Source organism: Lygodium microphyllum, chromosome 10 (assembly GCF_053477565.2).
Source record: "Lygodium microphyllum isolate KBCC chromosome 10, Lygodium_microphyllum_v1.1.10, whole genome shotgun sequence".
Taxonomy (NCBI): domain Eukaryota; kingdom Viridiplantae; phylum Streptophyta; class Polypodiopsida; order Schizaeales; family Lygodiaceae; genus Lygodium; species Lygodium microphyllum.
In genome coordinates, this window is record NC_141144.1 from 122,996,718 (window position 1) to 123,018,355 (window position 21,638).

Sequence of the window (21,638 nt, forward strand, 5' to 3'; positions counted from 1 at the left end):
TTTTCTCTGTTCGAAGTGTTGTCTACTGCCTGTAGACTGCGATCGCGGCGTGCGCGATTTTACAAATCCTCTCTTTATTTTTTTCTTTTTATAAATTCTCCAAAACTAACTAAAATATCACTTGTCTTTTCTTTTAAATGATATCCAGTTCTAGAAATCTCCATATCTTTTTAGGATAATATCTAAAATATACTAGTTTTGCCCAAAGTCTAACATTTTTGGACCATCCAAACTATACACATTAATAATAGTGATTAATATAGCTCATAAGTCTCATTCACATTGTAACTTACATGAAGGGTAGCTACGGTCCTTGTCAATCTGATAAAAATATCGGATTTATGACTCTCGATTTTTAATATATATTTTTAATTAAATAAAAATCCTTAATTATTAATGTTAGTTAGTTTCTTTTTTACTTTAGTTAGTAATCTTACTAACTTAACTTTTATTGTGTGGAAATATTACATGGTTTTCCTAGCTTAGTTCCATGGCCCTGAGTTCGTACTTTTCATACCCAATGTTCTTTAAATGACTCCTTGGTGTTTCTTTGGTTGGGACTGGGGTTGGAAGATCAAACAATTGGCCAAATTCCCCATTGCTCTTAGCCTCAAGAGTAGTCAACTAGATTATAGTAGACTTGAACTAGTAGCTGCAATAGATAGAAAATCAACTAGGACCAAGGTACTTGGTCATATGATACCATGTGAGAAAGAGAGGCAATAGAAGCAAAAGAAAGCAATTCATGAATATTAAAATACTTGAACAAGAAAGCAAGAACACACAAACTCAAAGAATGAGATAATGGGCCATGGAATCCATATACCAAAGCACGAGTACAATGTGTGTAGAACACATGGGCCATTAGTGAAGACTGACGAGAGTGCTCCTAGTCTCCCTCTCTCCAATAGGATGCACGTGTTGAATGTGTCACCCTAGAGGAGGCAAATGGAGCACTATAAGTAGTCCATGCATGGAAAAAAAACAAGCCAAGTAAGCTAGTTGGAAATGGACCAAAATGCATGTCAGTCAATTTGAAAATAATCTGCTTGCTGAGGAAATGCAATATCCAACCTGGCCATTCGCCAACATGTCCACCTAGCTGCCCACTATGCATAAACCCATGAGATGTACAATGCTAAGAGTGAAAACATTGAATGAAAGAATTCTAAAGACCCACACAAGCAAGCCTCAAAGATATAGTTACTCCACAACCAACAAAATACTAGTATTCAGGGCAAACAAGGGACATGCTGTGAGTAACAAATCAGTCACCACAACAACCGCGAATAGTCCGAGAGGGAACCCGTGTATTAGCTCGGGTGCGAGTCTTTATGTGGGTATGGCTTCCATCTGCTTATTCAACTCAAGGTGGCGCCCTGCGAGTGAATGATTTGATATATTTCATGTTTCTGTCCTTCTTTGCGCGTCATTCATGCAAGTGCCTGTCATCACATGTGCCGTGTAGGTTGCTCCTGTAGCTTTTGGCCATGGGTGTGAGTGGGGATCAGCATTTTGACACGAAACTCAGCCCCTTGCATGATGCCATCAATTCAGGCCGGTACTCGGATGCCAGAGACATTTGCGATGCCCTGGAGCTTGAGGTATTATTTAGTTTCATAGTTTGCAGGTTTCAAGGAGCTTGTTCATACATGTTGAACTTTTGTTTTCAAGGGTTTTGATGCATTTGTCAGGCTCAAACGCTACTGATATCCGCTCATTCTCATACATAAGGTCACACATAGATACGTCTATTTGATGCAGAAACATCAGTACTAAAACTTAGCAGGTGGCACCATATTGTTTTGTTTGTCCAGCTTGCCGCTAAAGGACTGCAGAAGCCAGATGACTGGCCTTATGAGGTCCATCTGCTTGCACATATCTATGTCTCTGATCTGTATGTACAGCCCTTCAGTCACAGTTTTTCCCTTTAAATGGATTTTGTTTCTGCTCAGTTTTGTTGATGTTTTTAGCCAACCAAACAGGAATAGTGCAAGGTTTTTGTGGAAGCGTACACCCACAACCATAAAACAGAGCCATCCAGAACTTGTTGCTGTGTGGGGAATTGGACAATGCATGTGGAAATATGACCATGCTGGTGTTCATAATGCTCTTCGAAGCTACAACTGGAGTCCAGCTGTTCAGCAGATGATTGCTGCATTTTCAGGTTATATCTGAAACTTGATGACTATCTTACGTACATGTTTGACCTTGAACTTGCCATGCTTTGTGGCAGACTGAAACGGTAGAGTATGATACCATCTTGATCAATGCACAAAAATACACCATGAACTTTGATAACCGTTTAAACATCCAGAAAAAGTTAATTCAATTATCAAATGTTTTGGTTGATATTGGCCTTAACTCTCAACTGTTTGACTATGGTCATTGTCTGACTTCGGATTTCATAGTACAATCAAACCTTGCACAAAGACATCAGTCCCTCTACCTGTTCCAACCTCAATTCTTCTTAAACAGTCATGCACACATTTTTAGATAGGTGAACCTTACACCCTGGGCTAAGCATACGGTAAAGATATGGTGCCAAGTTGTTAGTGTTCATCATGGTTTGAAACTTCAAATATTGGAAATTTTTGGTATTCTTTGAGTTGAAGGTATCTAACTAGCCCTTATTTCAAGAAATCATTTCCATGGGTGAAAAGATAGGTATACTAGTTTTGTAGGTGTGTGCACCTACCTTCCCTATCAATAACTATTGAGTATCATAGTAGGTTCAGTCAGAAACGTAGATTCAAACTTACAATTGAAGAAGCTAGTAAGCTCTTTGTTTAGTTTCACTTCAGGGTAGCTAGTGCGAGATAGTAGACGCTTTTGTAAAGGCTTTGGTGATAGCCCTGCCATCATTGGGTGTCTTCTTGTATGAGTATCTTGCACAAGTATAGGCTTTAGTTCATACCCTCTCAATGTATTACATAACTAGAGTTGAACAATTTGGGATATACTCCATTGTTCTTGGGGTGGGAATGTATAATGAGGGGATTACCATGGTGTGCTTATTCAAGAAGAACTGATCTTATGTCTATGTTGCTCCATCTTGTTGATACGCCCAAGGATTTTGCCATAGAGAGAGTCTATAATTGAACCTCTAATGTGAATTAGTGAGTGAATGTATGGACCTCATAGATATGGTTTTGATAGGAAAGTGACTTGGCACATGCATAGTGCATTGATTTGGTCCCATAGTGAGCATGTTGTTCAGATTCAAACTTACAATTGAAGAAGCTAGTAAGCTCTTTGTTTAGTTTCACTTCAGGGTAGCTAGTGCGAGATAGAAGACACTTTTGTAAAGGCTTTGGTGATAGCCCCGCCATCATTGGGTGTCTTCTTGTATGAGTATCTTGCACGAGTATAGGCTCTAGTTCATACCCTCTCAATGTATTACATAACTAGAGTTGAACAATTTGGGATATACTCCATTGTTCTTGGGGTGGGAATGTGTAACGAGGGGATTACCATGGTGTGCTTATTCAAGAAGAATTGATCTTATGCCTATAATGCTCCATCTTGTTGATACACCCAAGGATTTTGCCATAGAGAGTTTGTAATTGAACCTCTAATGTGAATTAGTGAGTGAATGTATGGACCTCATAGATATGGTTTTGATAGGAAAGTGGCTTGGTACATGCATAATGCATTCATTTGGTCCCATAGTGAGCATGTTGTTCAATGACCTTCCATTGTATCCATATTGTAAGGAAATGCTAGGGCAAGCATTAGAAATGTACGACACACTACAAGCTCAATATGATGAATGATCAATGAAGATGAGGGTGTATAGAGATGAATGAATGATACAAGGGGCCTCAAATTTGTGTCTCAAGGGTCTAGGCAAAGGTGAGCTGAGAGTAGTATTGAAGATGCCGAGAACAACTTGAGAGTGGTGGCAGCCTTTGGGGGTTAAGGCGACAAAAAATTAAGTAAGGTGGCACCTCCAAACTATGGGCGGTGCTCTTGAAGAGTGCCTTGTGATGAAGACATGCTAGGGTTTGTAGGGAAAACATTGAGAATCTACAAACATGATTAACACACAATGAAACTCAGATGAGAATGCTAGGGTTTGTAGGGAAAACATTGAGAATCTACAAACATGATTAACACACAATGCCACTTGATTACACACACACACACACACAGTGTGTGTGTGTGTGTCTACAAGGACCATTAAAAAGGGTTGTCTATATTATTTGTTTAAAATTTGTCTTTAAAAGATAAAAAATTAAAATTACACACACCCACATGGGAAATTCAAGGAGACATGCACAATGAGTTGAAAAGAAGGGAGGTTTATTATCAATTCATCGTTACAACGGGAACTTGCAATGTGGGGAGCAGCACATGAGGAACAATAGTAGGGATTGAGAAAACTCACTGTTGGAGAAAGAAGGAACTTAAAATCTATACAAGAGAGGCATCTTATGCCCTCTGTTGAGTTTATAAAAATGAGCACATTTTTCAGATGAAGGTAGTTAGAGCTAACCCTGGAGGCCTACTACTTACATTTGTAACCAACTGGAAGTACATGCCCAAGGGCTCCTTTGGATTCTCTCCTTGAGTCAACAAGCCTACAAATTTAGAAGATGACTGGGTGCAATGAGGTCAAATATTGAGTGGGCAGTGCATTCAACTGGAGAGACAAGCTGATCGTGCAATTGTGAATGCGATGTAGTACAAAGCTGACTGCTACAAAAACGCGGCAAATGCGCGAAAGGTGGTGAAGGCTTTGGCAAAGGCTTGCATAGAAACTGCATACTAATACTGTATGGACAGACAGACTAGAAATGCAGGCAACAAGCACAGGATGATTTCAACAAACTTGAGTGATCTGTAGGCTGCAAAGGACAGCTGTCTTCTCTCGTAGTCGGAGAAGCAGGCTGAAACGCAGGATGGGCAGCACTGGAAATTGAGCGGCAGGCTGAAACAAGCCGTTTGGTAATGATTCCACATCTAGCTGGATCATCTATGCTTTACTGCACCCTTTGTGTACTAAAGTGAGCATTCCTTGATAGAACTGTGGCTTCTCTTAGTTGCAAACCCTCTCGACACCCTGTCTAGGTAGTGAAGGACAGCTCCATATCACTTTACATGCATTTCTCAAGATAGAACTTGCTAGTCAATCATTGCAACGTTGCAAGGCTACTTGTTGGAACTTGAGGTTTTCTGCTTGCTTTATTTGAATCTCAATCTAATATTGTGGTTTATTGTCGTTGATAATCTTTAAAGAATCTCAGAACACATTGCATAGATTGTTTGAGTTGCTGCTCAGGGCAGTTTTTTCTTGCAGAGGATTATTCACTGAAGATCTTGAAACTGCTATCCACAGCATATTCATTCATAAGTGTTAGTGATGCTGCAAACTTTTTGGGCATAACAGAGGGAGATGCCATCACACGTAAGCTTCAGAACGGCTCATGTCAATCCTTCTGTTTTCACATAAATTTGGTTTTCTGTCTTAAGTTTCCTTGTTAAAGTGCGCCAAATTAATAATCAAGCAAGATGTGATCACACCGAGAGTGTTTCTTCTAACATTCTTATGGTGTGTATAGATTGAAACTAGTGCTTTTGTCTGGAACCATCTGGAGGTGTTTTTTTCTAATAGATAAGTTGACCTACCAATATACACAATCACCCTGTTCAGTTTTTATCATTTATATACGCCACAGATATAATGCAAGCGGGTTTGTTGCTGGTAGGCATTTAAGCTTATGAACTCTTAATGCATAATGCACGATCAGATTCCTTGTGTCTTGAATCTTGGGTCATGAATTTCAGGAGGTGAAGCAGGTTTTGAAATTCTTTTGAAACTTGAAAGCAAGTTCAGGTACATATGGACATGAAGTGCCCTCATTTAGGTAAATAATACATTGCACTTACAGAGGAACGAATCAAGAATGACCAGTAGATTCTTGGCTATTCAAAGGTTGGAGTATGTAGAATCTAGATTGCCGGAAACTTAATATATCTGCTCCTAGCAACCTGCATTTTTGACTCAGTTCCTACGTATAGAGACCCTGCACAAAAGCTTCCAAATGCCTCTTGTAATTAGGCATTTGTAACTGTAGCACACATGCAATATCTGATTACCTAACTAAAGAAGTTCATATAGAAATGAACTCAAGAGCTGAATATACCTAGGGAGGGACATAGACAAAAGGCTTACAATTGGAACCCATGAATGATGTCTTTTGGTTAGACCAAGGTCCAAAATGTTGGAGTTTCTCGGAAGCTTTGTACAAATCTTATATGTAGTGTTTAAGCTTTGTTGCCTGTTCTCCTCAGACAGTTGGCTTCAAGTAGCGAACTCTTGGGTTTATTGGCTGATGAGCTGATACAAGGTTGTGTGAATCTCAGTCTACTTTCAGCTCTTGTTGATTGATATGCCATGAGAGGCAAAGCAATTCTGATGTGTTATAATGTTGGAGCTTCTCGGAAGCTTTGTACAAATCTTGTGTGTAGTGTTTAAGCTTTTTTACTTGTTCTCCTTAGACGGTTGACTTCAAGTAGCGTGTTGAGCTCCAAGGGAGGGCGAGGATCGAGACACATAGTGCTTACACACAGCAACAGAGAGACAAAGAGAGTGTTGAGTAGAGAGTGAGAGTGATCTCGACTTGTGGGTACAATGACGAGTGTACCTCTTTAGGTTTTTAGATAGATATATATATGAAAGTACAAGTGTGCTAAGGGTGTGTTCATATCCGAGCACATGTAAAAGGCACGAGGGCCCTTTATTCCCAACAACCTCCCACCTAAAGGCAATGTGCTGTAAGAGGAGAAAAGAATCAGCTAAGTCTAGGTATGTACAAAGCCGAAATACATATGTCTATCCAACTCCCATCATGTGTCGGTAATGAGCAAACCGCTCTGCTGGAAAACCCTTTGTGAGAAGATCTGCAGGATTATTATCTGTTTGCACTTTGACAAGCTCAGTGCTCTTGCTGTCAAGTACATCTCTAATGAAGTAGTACTTCACCTGTATGTGCTTCGTCTTTGCATGAAAGACAGGATTCCGTGCTAGCATGATAGCACTCTGCATGCCTCAGTGGCAGCTACATACTCTGCCTCTGAAGTAGACAATGCAACACACTTTTGTAGCCTGGAGATCCAAGAGACTGCTCCTCTTGTGAAAGTAAACACATACCCAGAAGTGGACTTTCTGCAATCCGCATGATTATCATAGTCTGCATCCTTAAAGCCAACGACAGATGCCTTTTGCATTCCAAAGCAGATGCACAACTCCTTTGTGCCTTTGAGGTATCTCATAATACCTTTCACTGCTTCCTAATGCTTTTCACGAGGGTTTGACATGTATCTACTAACCACTCGCACTGCAAAGGCAATGTCAAGTCGTGTAGCAACCATAGCATACATCAAATTGCCAAAAGCTGAAGCATATGGTACCTTGGCCATTTCAGCCTTCTCATCATCAGATGTAGGGCTGTCCTTTGCATCGAGTTTCACATATGGAGGCAATGGAATCCCAATTGTTTTCCCTCCCTCCATATTGAAACGCTACAAAATCTTGGAGATATACTCCTGTTGAGATAGATAGAGCAATCCTTTGGACCTATCTCTAAGTATTCGCATACCAAGGAGATGATTTGCATCACTAAGATCCTTCATGTCAAAGCTGCCATGAAGACTTTGCTTCAGTGAGTCCAAGGCATGAGTATCCTTGTCAGCAATTAGTATGTCATCAACGTATAGAACCAAGATAATCGGGCTGCCATCTGCGGCTTTCTTGGTGTACAAGCAGTGATTCACTTGACTTCTATGAAAACCTTGAGACTCCATAAATGTATCAAACTTATGATACCATTCTCTTGGTACTTGTTTCAACCCATACAAACTCCTTTTGAGTTTACATACTATCTTTTCTTTCCCTTTTACCACAAACCCTTTAGGCTGCTGTATATATATGTCTTCATGCAAATCACCATGTAAGAATGCAGTTTTTACATCCATTTGTATAAGCTTCATATCTTCAATTGCAACCAAGCCCAAAATGGTTCTCAATGTAGTCATCTTGACTACAGGAGAGAAAATCTCATCAAAGTTAATTCCATGTTTCTGCTTGTACCCCTTTGCAACCAATCTTGCTTTGTACTTTGGTGAGGAACCAGAAGCGACCTTCATCTTGTAAACCCATTTGCATGGAAGTGTTTTCTGCCCTTTAGGCAACTGCACCAAGTCCCAAGTTCCATTTTTCTCAAGAGATTCCATTTATGACAACATGGCTTTATACCATTTCTTGCTGTTCTGTCTATCCATTGCTTCCTTGAAGCAAGTTGGTTCACCATAGTCTGTCAACATGACATAATCAGCCACATTGTTTGCACGAGGAACAAATCTATCAGGTTGTCTAGTAGCCCTAGACGATCTCCTAACCCAATGATCATTGTTTGCTGGTTGTTCTTGCAAATTTTCATTTTCAGCTTATTGTCCTGGCATTTCAGCCTGCAAATCAGCATTAACAGCTATTGCAGGTTTATTTATAGCAAGTGTTTGTTGCTGTACAATGGACACATTTTGTTGTCCAAAAGGTATTTCTTCCCGGAATACAACCCTACGGACCTTCTCAGTCTTTTCAGGCTGTTTATGCATGTGATCTTCTCGGAAGATAACATCATTGCTGCATACTACTTTCCTTTTCTCGAGATCCCATAATCTATACCCCATTTCACCCTCGTCACCATATCTTAGGAAAATGCATTTATAAGACTTTGGCTTAAGTTTGTTGCGTTTTACTTTACGATTGTGTACAAATGCTTCACAGCCAAACACTTTCAACTGTGCATACGAAGGTGGTTTGCCCGACCACGCTTCTTGGGGAACTCCCCCCCCCCCCAAAGACCTTTTTGGTGACCGATTAATCAAGTGTATGGCTGTCATAACAGCCTCTGCCCAAAAACCATGGGGTAATGCAACATGAGAAAGTATTGTACGGACCTTATTCTGTATGGTCCAATTCATACGCTCTGCAACTTCATTTTTGGGTGGATTATGAGGGGCAGCGAGCTCCCTCTTTATCCCTTTGCTGTCACAAAATTCCTGAAAGGCCTTAGACACATATTCCCCACCATTGTCAGAGCGAAGACACTTAAGTGTCTTATCAGTCTGATTTTCAATCAATGCTAATAATTTTTTTTACTTGTCAAGCACTTCATCCTTGCTATGAATAGGGTAAACCCATACCTTCCGTGTAGCATCATTGATAAAGGTGACAAAATATTTCTTTGCCCCTAAAGATAACCGTGGCATCTGACATACATCGGAATGTACTAACTTTAGAGGAGAAGATTTCAACACAAGAGACTTCTTATGAGACGTTTGTGGATGTTTACCATAAACACAATGATCAGAATGCTCAAAATCAGCATAACGAATACAAGGCAAGTAACCCAAACGAGAAAGCACTTTCATTCCAGTTTGACTCATGTGTCCCAACTGGCCATGCCACAAAGAAGCACTTGGCTGCTCGGTCACGGCAACAACATGATCACTCACGCTAGATACATGGAGAGGATACAAGGTATCACTTTTACAACCTCTAGCAATCACTCTAGATTCCTTACAGATCTTTCATTTTCCATCATCAAAGGTGGTCTGAAATCCATCGTCATCTAGTTGCCTTGTGCTAATCAAGCTCTTCTTGAGCTAAGGTACATTGTAAAATATTACACGGAGCGCAGCGAACAGAATCTGAGAAAGAGATAGAGAGTACACAACAGATAAGAGGAGAATCAGTAAATTCTTTAACTTCAAACAACTGATACAAAGATGGCTCTGTCCACCCGTGCGCTTCCACTGTGTGAAGCTTAGATGGCGATCTAGACAGAAGATAGGTGAAGAGCTTAAGGTTAGCTGGAACAACAACTCTGATTGGGTGAAAGATGAGTGAGAGATGGCTGCGAAGGGGTTTAGCTTTTATAGCCTGCGAAGGTCGTTAGGTCGGCCTGCTGACCGCCTGCTGACCGACCTACCATATGAGCCTCCACTAGTTGGACATGGAATATTCCAGGGAATATTTCCTTTACCATCGGGCCGGGGGCGCTACCCCCGGACCCCCGCCAGGGGGACCGCTGGCCCCGCTGGGACCCCCCAGCTAGGGGCCGCTTCCGCGGCCCCCGGAACCCACAATAGGGGCCCCTTTTAATTCCCTTACACCGCAACTCAATGCAATGCGCCTCGAGTTGCTACCAGCTTAACCACTCCGTCTAACCCAAAGATTAGACCCACAACAGTCACCTTTTTGCCATCCGGTCACATAGACCTCATCTGATATACAAGTCAGGACTCAACCAATGTCCGGGCTCACATTTGGCTTCTCCTCATAATGGGGGCCTTACAACTTTGAGCACCATGGATCATTGGTAGCACCTAATGAGGGTGGGGCATTGATAATATCTAACATACATGCCGTACATGTTGAAGTGTGAAGATAGAACCATGCTGAAATTACAACTGCACACTGCCAATACTTGCAATGCCACATGCATAGTTGTCCCCAAGATGGACAACACCATGTCGACCTCCTGTATAGTCAGAGAACCACTCATGACGAGGGGTGACATGAAAGGAAGCACTTGAATCGAGAATCCAAGTATGCATGTTATCATCTGTATTTGCAAGTAAAGCATGTGCACTAAAGTGTGAAGAGACCAAGAGTACGTTATTCCCACTATCACTGTCATGAGTGACTACATTCACCTCTTCAATTTTGACACTGCTCTTCTTAGGTGACTCTCTTTCTTCTTTTCCTTGCTATCATCTGTCTTCTTGGCCTTTCCTTTTTATTTATTCTATTGGTAGTAGTCATGTTTAAAGTGACCCTTCTTGCCACAATGATGGCATTCAACATCCTTGCCACATGATTTACTGTGTCCCTTACTATCATATTTGCCTTTCTGCTGTGATTTGTCTCTAGTATGCAAAGCACTGGAAGACTTACTGGATGCATTGTTCTACCGATTCATTTCTTTCATGAGTAGAACACTCTCTACATCAGCATACAAAAGAATCACATTAGAATTGTTCATAGCAGTCCTGAATGTATCCCAACTCTTTGGTGGCAGAGTGCAAAGCAAGAACGTAGCCTTAAATTCTTCATCAATCAAGAACTTCAAGGCAACCAGCTGGCTGAAAATGGTGTTAAACTCACTCAAGTGAGTAGACATTGCTGTATCCTCTTTCATACGCAAATCCATAAGCTTTTTTAGCCAATTTACTTTGCTTGCGGCACTCTTCTGTGCATACAGTTCTTCCAGTCGAGTCCAAATAGCATATGCAAAATCCAAACCTTCAATCTTAAACAACAAGGCATCAGAAATCGATAGTTGGATGGTTGAGCGTGCAAGCTCATTTAACTCATCCCAATCTTCTTGTTCCATGTCTGCGGGCTTTGCTTCTTTGGTTCTAATCGGCTTTGCCTGCTTCTTTTTTATTAGGATATTGTAGCACTGTTTTTGCCAAACTGCAAAGTTATGTGCTTCTTCAAAGCTTCTATATGTGCATGAGATTGCTACTGTCATTGCTGCCAGCCATGATTTTCAGCCCAAATGTGACCAAAAAATTCAGCAAATGCAGGCCCAAACTGTCACACAAGTGACCAAGGTACAAAACCATGCGCTACAGTATTCCACAACTGATTACAGTTGTTCCAAGGGCATATATATCACATTACATGAGAATTCCCGAATTTTAGTTGCAATTTCTGTTGTGCATGCACCCACGGGCACAAAATTTGACACGCACAGTCAAAAGGCCCAAAATTATTGTGCTCAAAGCATCAACCATACATCTGCACTATCTCTAACACGCATAGAACAAGCCAATTTTGCCAAAATAGAGCAATTTCAGCAAAACCACCAAATTTTTCCAAGTGCTAGGTGTCCAAATTGTGTGGAATTAACATAAAATGACCAAATGGTGCACAAATTTTGCCCAAACAGCAAAAGCCCCAAATTGCACGGGGTCCAATGTGCATCAATGTCGAGAAATTGGTTAAATTTCAGCCCAATTCTTGCATGTACATGAAAAGCCCTAAATGTCGGAGGCAAAATGTCACAAATTCCTGCAATTTTTGAGACAAATGGTCTTGCTCTGCATCACATTCCCCAAATCCAGGAAAAGCCCCAAATTTTCGGGCCAAGATTGCACAAATTTGGAAACTATGCTTATGTGTGTGTACGTCAAGTAAGGGGAGAAGGAAAAATTCCAAGAATTTGATGAAAACAATGATGAGAGAAAAAAAATCCGTCACGTCTGGCGCCTGTTTGTGTGTGTCGTTAGCTCGCCTGCCCGTTAGTCGCCACGCATCAGCTGCCTGCCACCATGTTGGTCCTGTCCGACGTTGACCCATCAGATCTGGTCGCCCGCTAGTCTTCTGCTCGACTGATCGCTGGCGCCGTTGGTCCTCTACACGATTGTTGTCACCACGTCACCAGTCCATCGCGTGCCCTGCAACCAGCAGTCACCAGCCCGTCATGTCGCCTACTCTCCAGTTAACTGTCGCACGCCACCTGGCCTTCGTCTAGCTGACCACCATTTCGTCCAAGCTGACCACCGTCTGTTGACGCTTGCCTGCGCTTCTCCTGCACCTATTGACTGCTACTCATCGAGCCCACTTGGGACTCTTGCAACACATGCCATCTGCTTCATCTCGAGAAGCGTGCACTCCTTGCTGTTCTGATACCAGTTTGTTGAGCTCCGAGGGAGCATGAGGATCGAGACATGCAGTGCTTACACACAGCAGCAGAGAGACAGAGAGAGAGAGAGTGCAGAGTAGAGAGAGAGTGAGCACGACTTGTGGGTACAATGACGAGTGTACCTCTTTAGGTTTATATATATATATATATATATATATATATATATATATATATATATATATATATATATATATATATATATATATATAAAATCTCGAGAAGCGTGCACTCCTTGCTGTTCTGATACCAGTTTGTTGAGCTCCGAGGGAGCGTGAGGATCGAGACATGCAGTGCTTACACACAGCAGCAGAGAGACAGAGAGAGAGAGAGTGCAGAGTAGAGAGAGAGTGAGCACGACTTGTGGGTACAATGACGAGTGTACCTCTTTAGGTTTTTAGATATATATATATATATATATGAAAGTACAAGTGTGCTAAGGGTGTGTTCACCCCCGAGCACATGTAAAAGGCACAAGGGCCCTTTATTCCCAACATAGCGAACTATAGGGTTATTGACTGATGTGCTAATACACAGCTGTGTGAATCTCAGTCTACTTCCAGCTCCTGTTGATGAATATGCCATGAGAATCAAAGCAGTCCTGATGTGCTATTTTAGGGGTTGAAGAAGTTCATTCAGAAAAATTCATGCTTAAGCAACCTTCATATGATGTGATGTAAAATGGTTTAATTAATGTGTTGATTGTTCTGTCTCAGGCACTACCCAGGAGGGATGGATTTTGGATCCTGTGTCAAACATGCTTACTGTTAAGCCGATACTTCCTGTGGCAGCACAAAAGCTAGATTCTAGCAAACTTCAAAGTTTAACTGAGTATGTGTTTCATCTTGAGCATTGAGGATGGTGCAGTCAACTTCAAAAGACAACTGGAGCTTCTGCAGTTTGGATCATTCATGCTACCTCACTGCTGGTTGAAAGATTTTTGATGTAGCCATCCACCATAGCAATGATCATCTGAGGCTAGATTATTTCTGATTTTTTGGGGGGGGTTCCCCTCAAGATAATTGGCTTTTTGATATCTTTAACATGGATTGTTAGGGCTTGCAACTTTGTTAAGCAGATTCTAGCCTTTCACCTCAAGGCTCAGGTTTAAATCCATGGAACTGAACTATCAGTTTACATGGTTGGTCAGCAGCTATAGATATTCTGGTAAACAAACCGCATGTTGGTTTTCGTAGATGTGGAACTCAGCTTGCTATAAGGATGTTGATTAATAATTGTGGTCCATCAAAACTTTTGTTTTGTTATATGCATTGATTGTGTTTTTGTGTGGAGAATGGGGGCCAGAGCTGTAAAGAGGGTGCAGCAGGTTCAGATTGGATCCCATGTTTTGAACTATTGCTTTACAAACTTATTAAAAGCATCCAGAAGATGTGGGGAAGCAATTTACAATGCTTGGTAATGACTGGAGGACATCTGAACATATTTCCACCCTAATGATAGTGGTTTTTGAGCCCCCCAAGGTGTTGCATCATTATTGTATCAGTATGCATGTTTGAGACTTGTTTTTTTTTTTTGGGATTATCTAGATAGGTTTCAGTGTATTGTTTGGTGTAAACTTAAACATGCTTGCTGATCTGGTCAAATGGAGTTGGTTTGAGAGCTTGATAGCAATAGATTCCTTCGGTACTAAATCCCCATTGGTGATGAAAATAAATCGCACTCATATTTGCACAAAGATTTTCAAGATTTTTATAGAAAACTTCCATTGGTTTTCTTGATTGTTTTCATAACCTTGTACAGTACAGTGTTCAGATTTCCCTTTTCAAAGTTTTGTTAAGTGTAGTGGATGAGAGTAACATTATAACTATAATTGGATTGTAGTTAATTTCCTTGATTAACTAGATGAGTGTCATTCCATTGCTTGGTGTAAGCTTTCACATGCTTGCTGATCTGATCTGTTGGAGAGCTTGATAACAATAGATTGCTTGCGTACAAATTTGTCATGTTTTATAGCAAACTTGCGCCGGTTTTCTTGATTGTGTTATAATCTTGTTAAGTCTAACTGTTGAGATTTCTCCTTTCTAGATTGGGCAAGTATGGTGGATGATAATAACGTTTGAAGTGTTATCCCTTTGCAGCTTGATGATACATATGGCACATGGCTTAATGTACCACATATTATGAGTGCTTGTCTTAGGCCATCAGTATCAATCATCTCACATGTATAGGCTAGGTTTTGATGTCTTCTTCCTGAAATAACTTGGCTGGCTTTTGGCCATTCTATGGCATGATGCCCAACAGCTGTAGTAGAATTCTCATCTCTTTCCAATTTCCCACTTTTGATGGGAGCATGGAGCCTAAGATGTGAGCATTGGGTCTATAGATTTCTTGGAACAATGTGACCCATGCAACATCATGGAGAACTTGGGCTCACTTTTAGGTCCTCTAAGAAATTCTAACTCAGCAAAAAAGGGAGGTAATCCTTGGAAAATTATGTAAAATGAATAAGGAACTCCACCTTAGCATCAAGGGAAGTAATCCTTGAGGTATAGAAAGTAATGTAAAATTAATTCGTGATTGTTTGTCTCCTATCTTACATTAGGAGCGTGTATGTGTGCATACACTTGCACATACACAATCAAAAGTTGGCTAGAAAACATGAAAAGGCTTAAAGGTTAGTTGCTTTTCTTCTATAATTTTCAATACATGTTTTTTTTGTATGGAGCTCAATGTGTGCATGTGTGCATTTACACTTGTATGTTTGTTTGCTCGTTTGCTTTTGTATCATTGGCCATGGTGATCCTTTCCACATCTTGTTTGTTGTGCTTTGATAGAAGAACGATAGTGGTTCTAGCTTGAGATCCCTTATGGTTATGGTGGTTGATACTTTGTAAGATTAGAACATGCTATTAAATGAGAGGTACAATTAGCTAATAGTCTAAAGTGCTACCCCTTGGATGGTGCTTAAGACAACCATTTGTGGTGAACTTACTAAGTCTAGAGGTTTTGAGAGTGCTCATAAACCATAAATGTTAGATATTGATAGCCACTTGATAGTGCATGTGTGGGTTTTGATTTGGTAAGATAACTACGTAACTTAGGCATGCCATGACAAATAGAGGACTATGTTAGGGTTTGGATGTAGGTAAATTCATTTTGGTCTTTCTTTGCTAACATGTGGATAAAAATGGGAATCATGATCTTGATTTTGTTGTCCTCTTGTTTTTTTCTCTTGGGCAAAAGATGTGTACATTGATAATGTCATATGTAACTAGTGTAAGGTGAAGAATGATTTGCAAAACAATGGGATTCATGGAGTATGGTTGCCCAACTTGATGCAAGGGTACAAACATAACTATGGGATTCATGGAGTATGCTTGCTCAACTTGATGCAAGGGTACAAACATAACTATGGGATTCATGGAGTATGCTTGCTCAACTTGATGCAAGGGTACAAACATAACTATGGGATTCATGGAGTATGCTTGCTCAACTTGATGCAAGGGTACAAACATAACTAGTATCACTCGTGTGTCATGCATAAATAAAAATCATCTCCCTTCTATCAATCTATGATCACTCTATTGCAATTGATTTGAAAATGTTAACATTCCATTGATCTCTAAGTAGAACTCTTACTTCTTATGTTAGTTTGTGATTACCCTATTGCTAATCTAGAAGTGTTGAGATTTCATTGATACATCATTGAAGAAAGCATAACCAAATCATGGTGCCTTTTAAAAGTCTCAATTTCCCTTTCCATGTTCAAAAAGTGGTTTTGCTATCCTTTGAACATTATCATGAACTTGGTGTGTAAATGTCAGGGGACATATGGACTCAAAAGGATCCATTAGCTTAGGAGATAATGACTTTCTTGATTGTAAGAAATTTGAGGTGGATCAAAGGAAAAGGGGGTGGTGTGCACATTTTATTGACTTTCTTTTTCCTTTTGGACTTGCCACTTGTAGGCTTGTTCCCTTACCTTGCCTTTGTCCTTACCTCCACTAATATCACCTCTATGTAAGGTGAATCCCATTGGGCATTTGGAAAGAGACCATTGTTGGATCTCTCTCTCTCTATACATGTGCGCAATGGCTCTCATCAAAATCTCTATTTACATGATGTATTCTCAAGAAAAATAATTTTTGATGTCTTTTTCGAAGAACTGCTTCTAGTTTAGTCATTCTCTTACCTATACTTCACACATCTTTTTATGTAATTTTTTCCTCTATGCTCACATAGCCGTAGCCACACAATCATGGGAAAGAGAAGTGTTTAAGAGAATGAGTATGGTAAATAGGGCAAAGCAATGTTTTAGAGGATTCATGGGTTTATATGAAGCCTTCAACACTTGGGCCTCATGAGCTTATCACTATGATGTAGCATAGAATCATTGAAAGCATAGATTTCTTGGGTTTCAACAGGCTCAAGATGGTAGTCCTATTACATTAGTTCAATATGTTTATGGTGAAAGGGGCTTGAAACTACCTCTTAGGAATGCTTGGCATATTTTTCCATCAAATTCAAAGTCATCATTTTAATGTTGTTAGTTTCAATTTTGTTGATGAGAATTTAGTTTTTTTTTTCTCATATCAAATATTTGTCATTTGAATCTTGTCGAGGATTAGCCTTTGAAAAGCTTGACTTGGATATCCAAAGCTCTAAATGTGGATATGGGTGAGATAAAGATTATTGGAACTTCATCACAATATATTATAAATCATAAGGTTTTATTTCACACACACACACACACACACACACACACACACACACACACACAGAGTCTACATCGATAAAATCATATCGTTCTGTTAAATTACTTCATTTTTTGTGTTCAATTCTACCAAATGGTCCATTCAAAATGACTAGTCATTCAAACATTGAAGTTGAAGATGTTGCATCACATTTATAGCTTGTTGAGCTTTGAAAAAACTATGTTTGTTTGTAAGAATATAAGTGAAGACTTCTTCATTTCCAACTTTGAACAAGGACTAGATGAGGTGGGTAGGGTACACAAAGGTGACATTTTTAAATGTAGAGTGGTGGTCCTTAGTGCTACATTTCGTTATTTAATTGCACATTTTATAATTATACATGTGCTTTTATTGCCAATGATAGATGAAGAAGGTAGGCCAATGGATTTCCTTGGTATCTTCAAATTCGTATGTTAGGTGGGATAATTGAGTTAGTCATAGTGAGTTGTTGTCAAAGTCTCTTGAATTTAGAGGAGCATTTTTTACCAATAGAAAGTCTAAATATAGATAACTTTAGCTTTCAAATTGATGGTAGGAAGATGAGCTTTTTTTAAAACTTTTTATTGTTCATTGAGTGGGGGAAATTATGTTTTGGAACCTTTTTTTGCTCTTTTATATGGATAAAATAATGGAGAAGAATTATACAATGTTTAATGTTTTGCAACAAGCCATAATTTGTGTGGAGCTAGATGATGTATTTGAAATTCATGATGAATAGATTGAGGGATTTCATTTTTGTTTGTTTTCATGTAACTTAATTTTTTGACATTGTGTATACTAGTTTATTTAGTTTTACAATAAATTTGATTTTATTATTATTATATACTTTTATTAAATTTATTGTTTATGTAAACTTATAACCGCTCTCATTTTTAGTTTTGAACTTTGTAGCTACAGCTCCTCTCTCAAACACCCCTTACATCTTACCTCCTACCTCCCGATTGCAATGTAATCTTCGTTGCTAGCTTCTTGTAGTTACTTCAAGGCACTGAATTTGCAAAGAAATCAAGCCTATACTAGTAATTTCTCCAAATATTTACTAATACAATATAGTGTTGTGGCATGCTACTAACCTAGAATATGCTCTCTCTAATACCCAAATGATCACCTTTGAAAATATACTATCATATTTTAGAATTTAGGGAGGATTGGGTGCAATGTAATCTCTTAACCTACTTCAACAAGAAGTGAGCTTTTCACAAATGGCTAGGTCTATTTTGTGAGGATCTTACACGTGTTTTATAAGAAGATCATCACATCTAAGAAGCAAATATGTATGGATATCATAAGCTTGGCAAGGACTACTTGTCCTAGACTCACTTTTGTTTTATTGATCAACAAAGGTTAGAATTCCCACCTTGTAAAGGTGAATACTGAAGTAGCCCAACTAGGTGATTAGTTAAAGATACTGTTTGATCGAAAATCCACACCCATCAATGAAGCAAGAGGGAAAGTCGAGGCCGTTCTTGAACGGAATTGTTAAGATCTTATGGCAGAGGGAGCCATAGCAGCAATGAAGAGTAGCCTAGCTAGTACCTTTAGTGGAGAAGAGAAGATGCCAATAAGTGTGGATGTAGATTACCTTGTCAATAGTACAAATGAGGTATTTATTAGTTGTAATTAAATTTTCTTTCTCCATGATACTGAGAAAATTTTTGGACTAAGGGAGGATGAGCCATTGGCAATGCTAGCAATTGCCCACGAATTCCACATTGTCCTAGATAACTTTTCCCTTAAGTATTATAATCCACAACTTGATGAATTTTGAGGTGCAATAATGTCTCTTAAGAATGCCATGGACTTAGTAGAGCATGTTATAGTTGGCATCAAAGAGTTTGAATTTGTGCAAGCCACGTTAGTTGACCAAACAAATACTTGTAGAGGATACACACCATCAAGCACCTTCCATTGATGAGTTAAAGTTTAGTCACAACCTAATAAGAGCCTTTGAGATTGCCACCAATGAGAAGTATAATAATTATTAGTTGTGACATTTTGTTTAATATCCACACCGTTTTTTGCTAACTTCTTGTCAAGTAGTTTGTTTTGGACATTGATGAGTTGGGAAGCTGTCAGCAGGGTTGGGTGCTTTCAATAGAGATGCCTCACTATATCATTACATTGGCTAGATTTTGATAGGTGACATTGCCATTGTGCATACCTCCTAGATGAATATTTACATACCCAAGTCACCATTTTGAAGTACCTATCAAAGGTGCATTATGCTTGTATAATCAATGGGGATGTGCACAAGATCCTTCTTGTGAAGAAGAAGTTGGTGAGGCATATCTCTGTCACATGCTTGCATAGGAGGGTATTGTAGGCCTTCAGTGTCCAAAGGGTAGTAGGGGCAAGTGTGAAGGAGATTAGAGCATATACAGATCACGTAGCACTACAAGGGGATATACAATGGCACTAAGCGTTGGATAGCTCTAGTTGCACTCTCCTCTTTTAGTGTTCTGGCTAGTTGCATGTCTTCGTACATTATTATCTCTCACTTGGCATGAATTTGACACATCCCCTAGAAGCCCAATGAGCTAAGCTTCTAAAACTTCCTGGATAGCCTCCTACATTGTGCCTTGTGGATAGCTCTAGTTGCACTCTCCTCTTTTAGTCTTCTGGTTAGTTGCATGTCTTCGTGCATGATTATCTCTCACTTGGCATGAATTTGACACATACCCTAGAAGCTCAATGAGCTAAGCTTCTAAAACTTCCTGGATAGCCTCCTACATGGTGCCTTGCATGCAAAATTGGTCTCCATATGACCAAAGATTTTACTTCACTGTGCGAGTGAAGGGCACTTTTCTTATTAAGATCTCAATGCTCCTTTGATACTTGTAGATGTCATTGAAGGCTAACAAGTAATAATTCTTTCTCCTTCCAAGCAACCATGCTATTAGACCTTGTCATGCTTGTAGATTTTGTGCTTATTGAGGCTGAAGTTGAGGTTAGGTTGGAATTAAGGTGGAGGTAGAGATAATGGCTTCTCCATTGTGTTTATTAATGGAGCAAGAACAAGGGATGTTGAGACACAAGAGGGATGAAGTACCTTCATTCACTTGGTGAGTAGCTTGGGGCATCACATGGGTCCCTTACCACCCACCACCGAGTGTTCTTTAGTAATGTTTGAGCTCATGTTGGGTGCATCTACCCTGCTCTTGGGCCTATCAATTTGGTGGTTCCTTGCCTCAAAATCTCTACATTTAGTACCATTGTTACCTTCATCAACATTGTTGCCCTCAACACTATCCTCACTCTTCTCATTAATAGAACTATTATTTTGATCTATATGCTCCTTAACATTATTGTTGCCACCCTCATTTTCTTGGCTGGCTTGCTTACCCTCAAAAGAATTTTTTGATTCACGAGATCTTTTGAAAGATTCTAATGTTGTAGACAGGGAATGAGGCAATGCAAAATGTAAAAATGAAAATATACAATGTTAATTGGAAATATGGGTTTCCAGTTCTTATCAAGATGAAATGTGTTTGGTGGTCCCTTTCTATTGCATGCCAACACCTCTCTATTTCATGTGGCATATTCCAAGGACTTAGACCAATTGTTTGTCTTCACATAGAATGGACAAGGTAGCAATGTTAATGCCTTGTTTTCATATTTGAACATATACTCGAGTATATTAAGATTGGCATCAATTGATATTGAATTTTGCAACTCGTTCTGCATAAAAATTCTTGCAAGCTGCTTGCTTAGAAGTTATGTTGTGATAAGGAGTTTATTGTTGGAAGATTCAACAAAACACATTGTCTCCTAAGGCATTTTAGCTACTACTAGCCACCATATTTTCTTTTTCGAATGCATACTAAATGCAAGGAGAAATGTTATGTCTTTAGCATAGGCCATTACATAATTTAGAGTGTAAAACCCACTCTCTCCAACTTGCATCCCTTCCCGATTTTCGCATTTATCAAGCTTTGCAACAAACTCTAAGGTTGAAATAACATCGAGAAAGCATAGTTTACATAGACATATTAGAATAAGTGTATCATATTAGAATGAGGTTAACAAGTCAATCTTATGTTATAACAAGTCAATACATTCTATGCATTCTACCTTGCAACAAAAATATTGTTGAACTTGCAATATTCATAAAAATTTTCTTTTTGGCTTTCTACTATGTTCTTGTCCTTCTCCATTTGCTCCAGAGTTGTTGTGAATGGTGCATTCTCCTTCTCCAAGGATAATT

The 21,638-nt window shown here is 39.5% G+C and overlaps 1 protein-coding gene across 3 annotated transcripts; it reads left to right on the forward strand.

The window, feature by feature from the left end:
- The first annotated feature begins 1,185 nt into the window (after positions 1-1,185).
- On the forward strand, positions 1,186-13,970 carry COP9 (COP9 signalosome, subunit CSN8). Of its 3 annotated transcripts, none has more exons than XM_087686857.1 (6): positions 1,186-1,340; positions 1,469-1,604; positions 1,818-1,897; positions 1,986-2,167; positions 5,303-5,410; positions 13,436-13,970. In XM_087686857.1, exons 2-6 carry the CDS (start codon positions 1,491-1,493, stop codon positions 13,573-13,575), a joined length of 624 nt encoding a protein of 207 aa, XP_087542983.1. In that variant the 5' UTR covers positions 1,186-1,340; positions 1,469-1,490; the 3' UTR covers positions 13,576-13,970. The 3 variants fall into 3 exon arrangements, with proteins under 3 accessions (XP_087542983.1, XP_087542984.1, XP_087542985.1); XM_087686858.1 differs by having other exon boundaries at positions 1,223-1,371; XM_087686859.1 differs by lacking the exon at positions 1,186-1,340 and having other exon boundaries at positions 1,468-1,604; positions 1,790-1,897.
- Positions 13,971-21,638: the final 7,668 nt, after the last annotated feature.

Coding starts and splice junctions, on each gene's coding strand:
- COP9 (XM_087686857.1), top strand. CDS start 1,491: ATGGGTGTGAGTGGGGATCAGCATTTTGACACGAAACTCAGCCCCTTG. Junction 1,898..1,985: donor CATATCTATGTCTCTGATCT/GTATGTACAGCC, acceptor CCAACCAAACAG/GAATAGTGCAAGGTTTTTGT. Junction 5,411..13,435: donor AGAGGGAGATGCCATCACAC/GTAAGCTTCAGA, acceptor GTTCTGTCTCAG/GCACTACCCAGGAGGGATGG.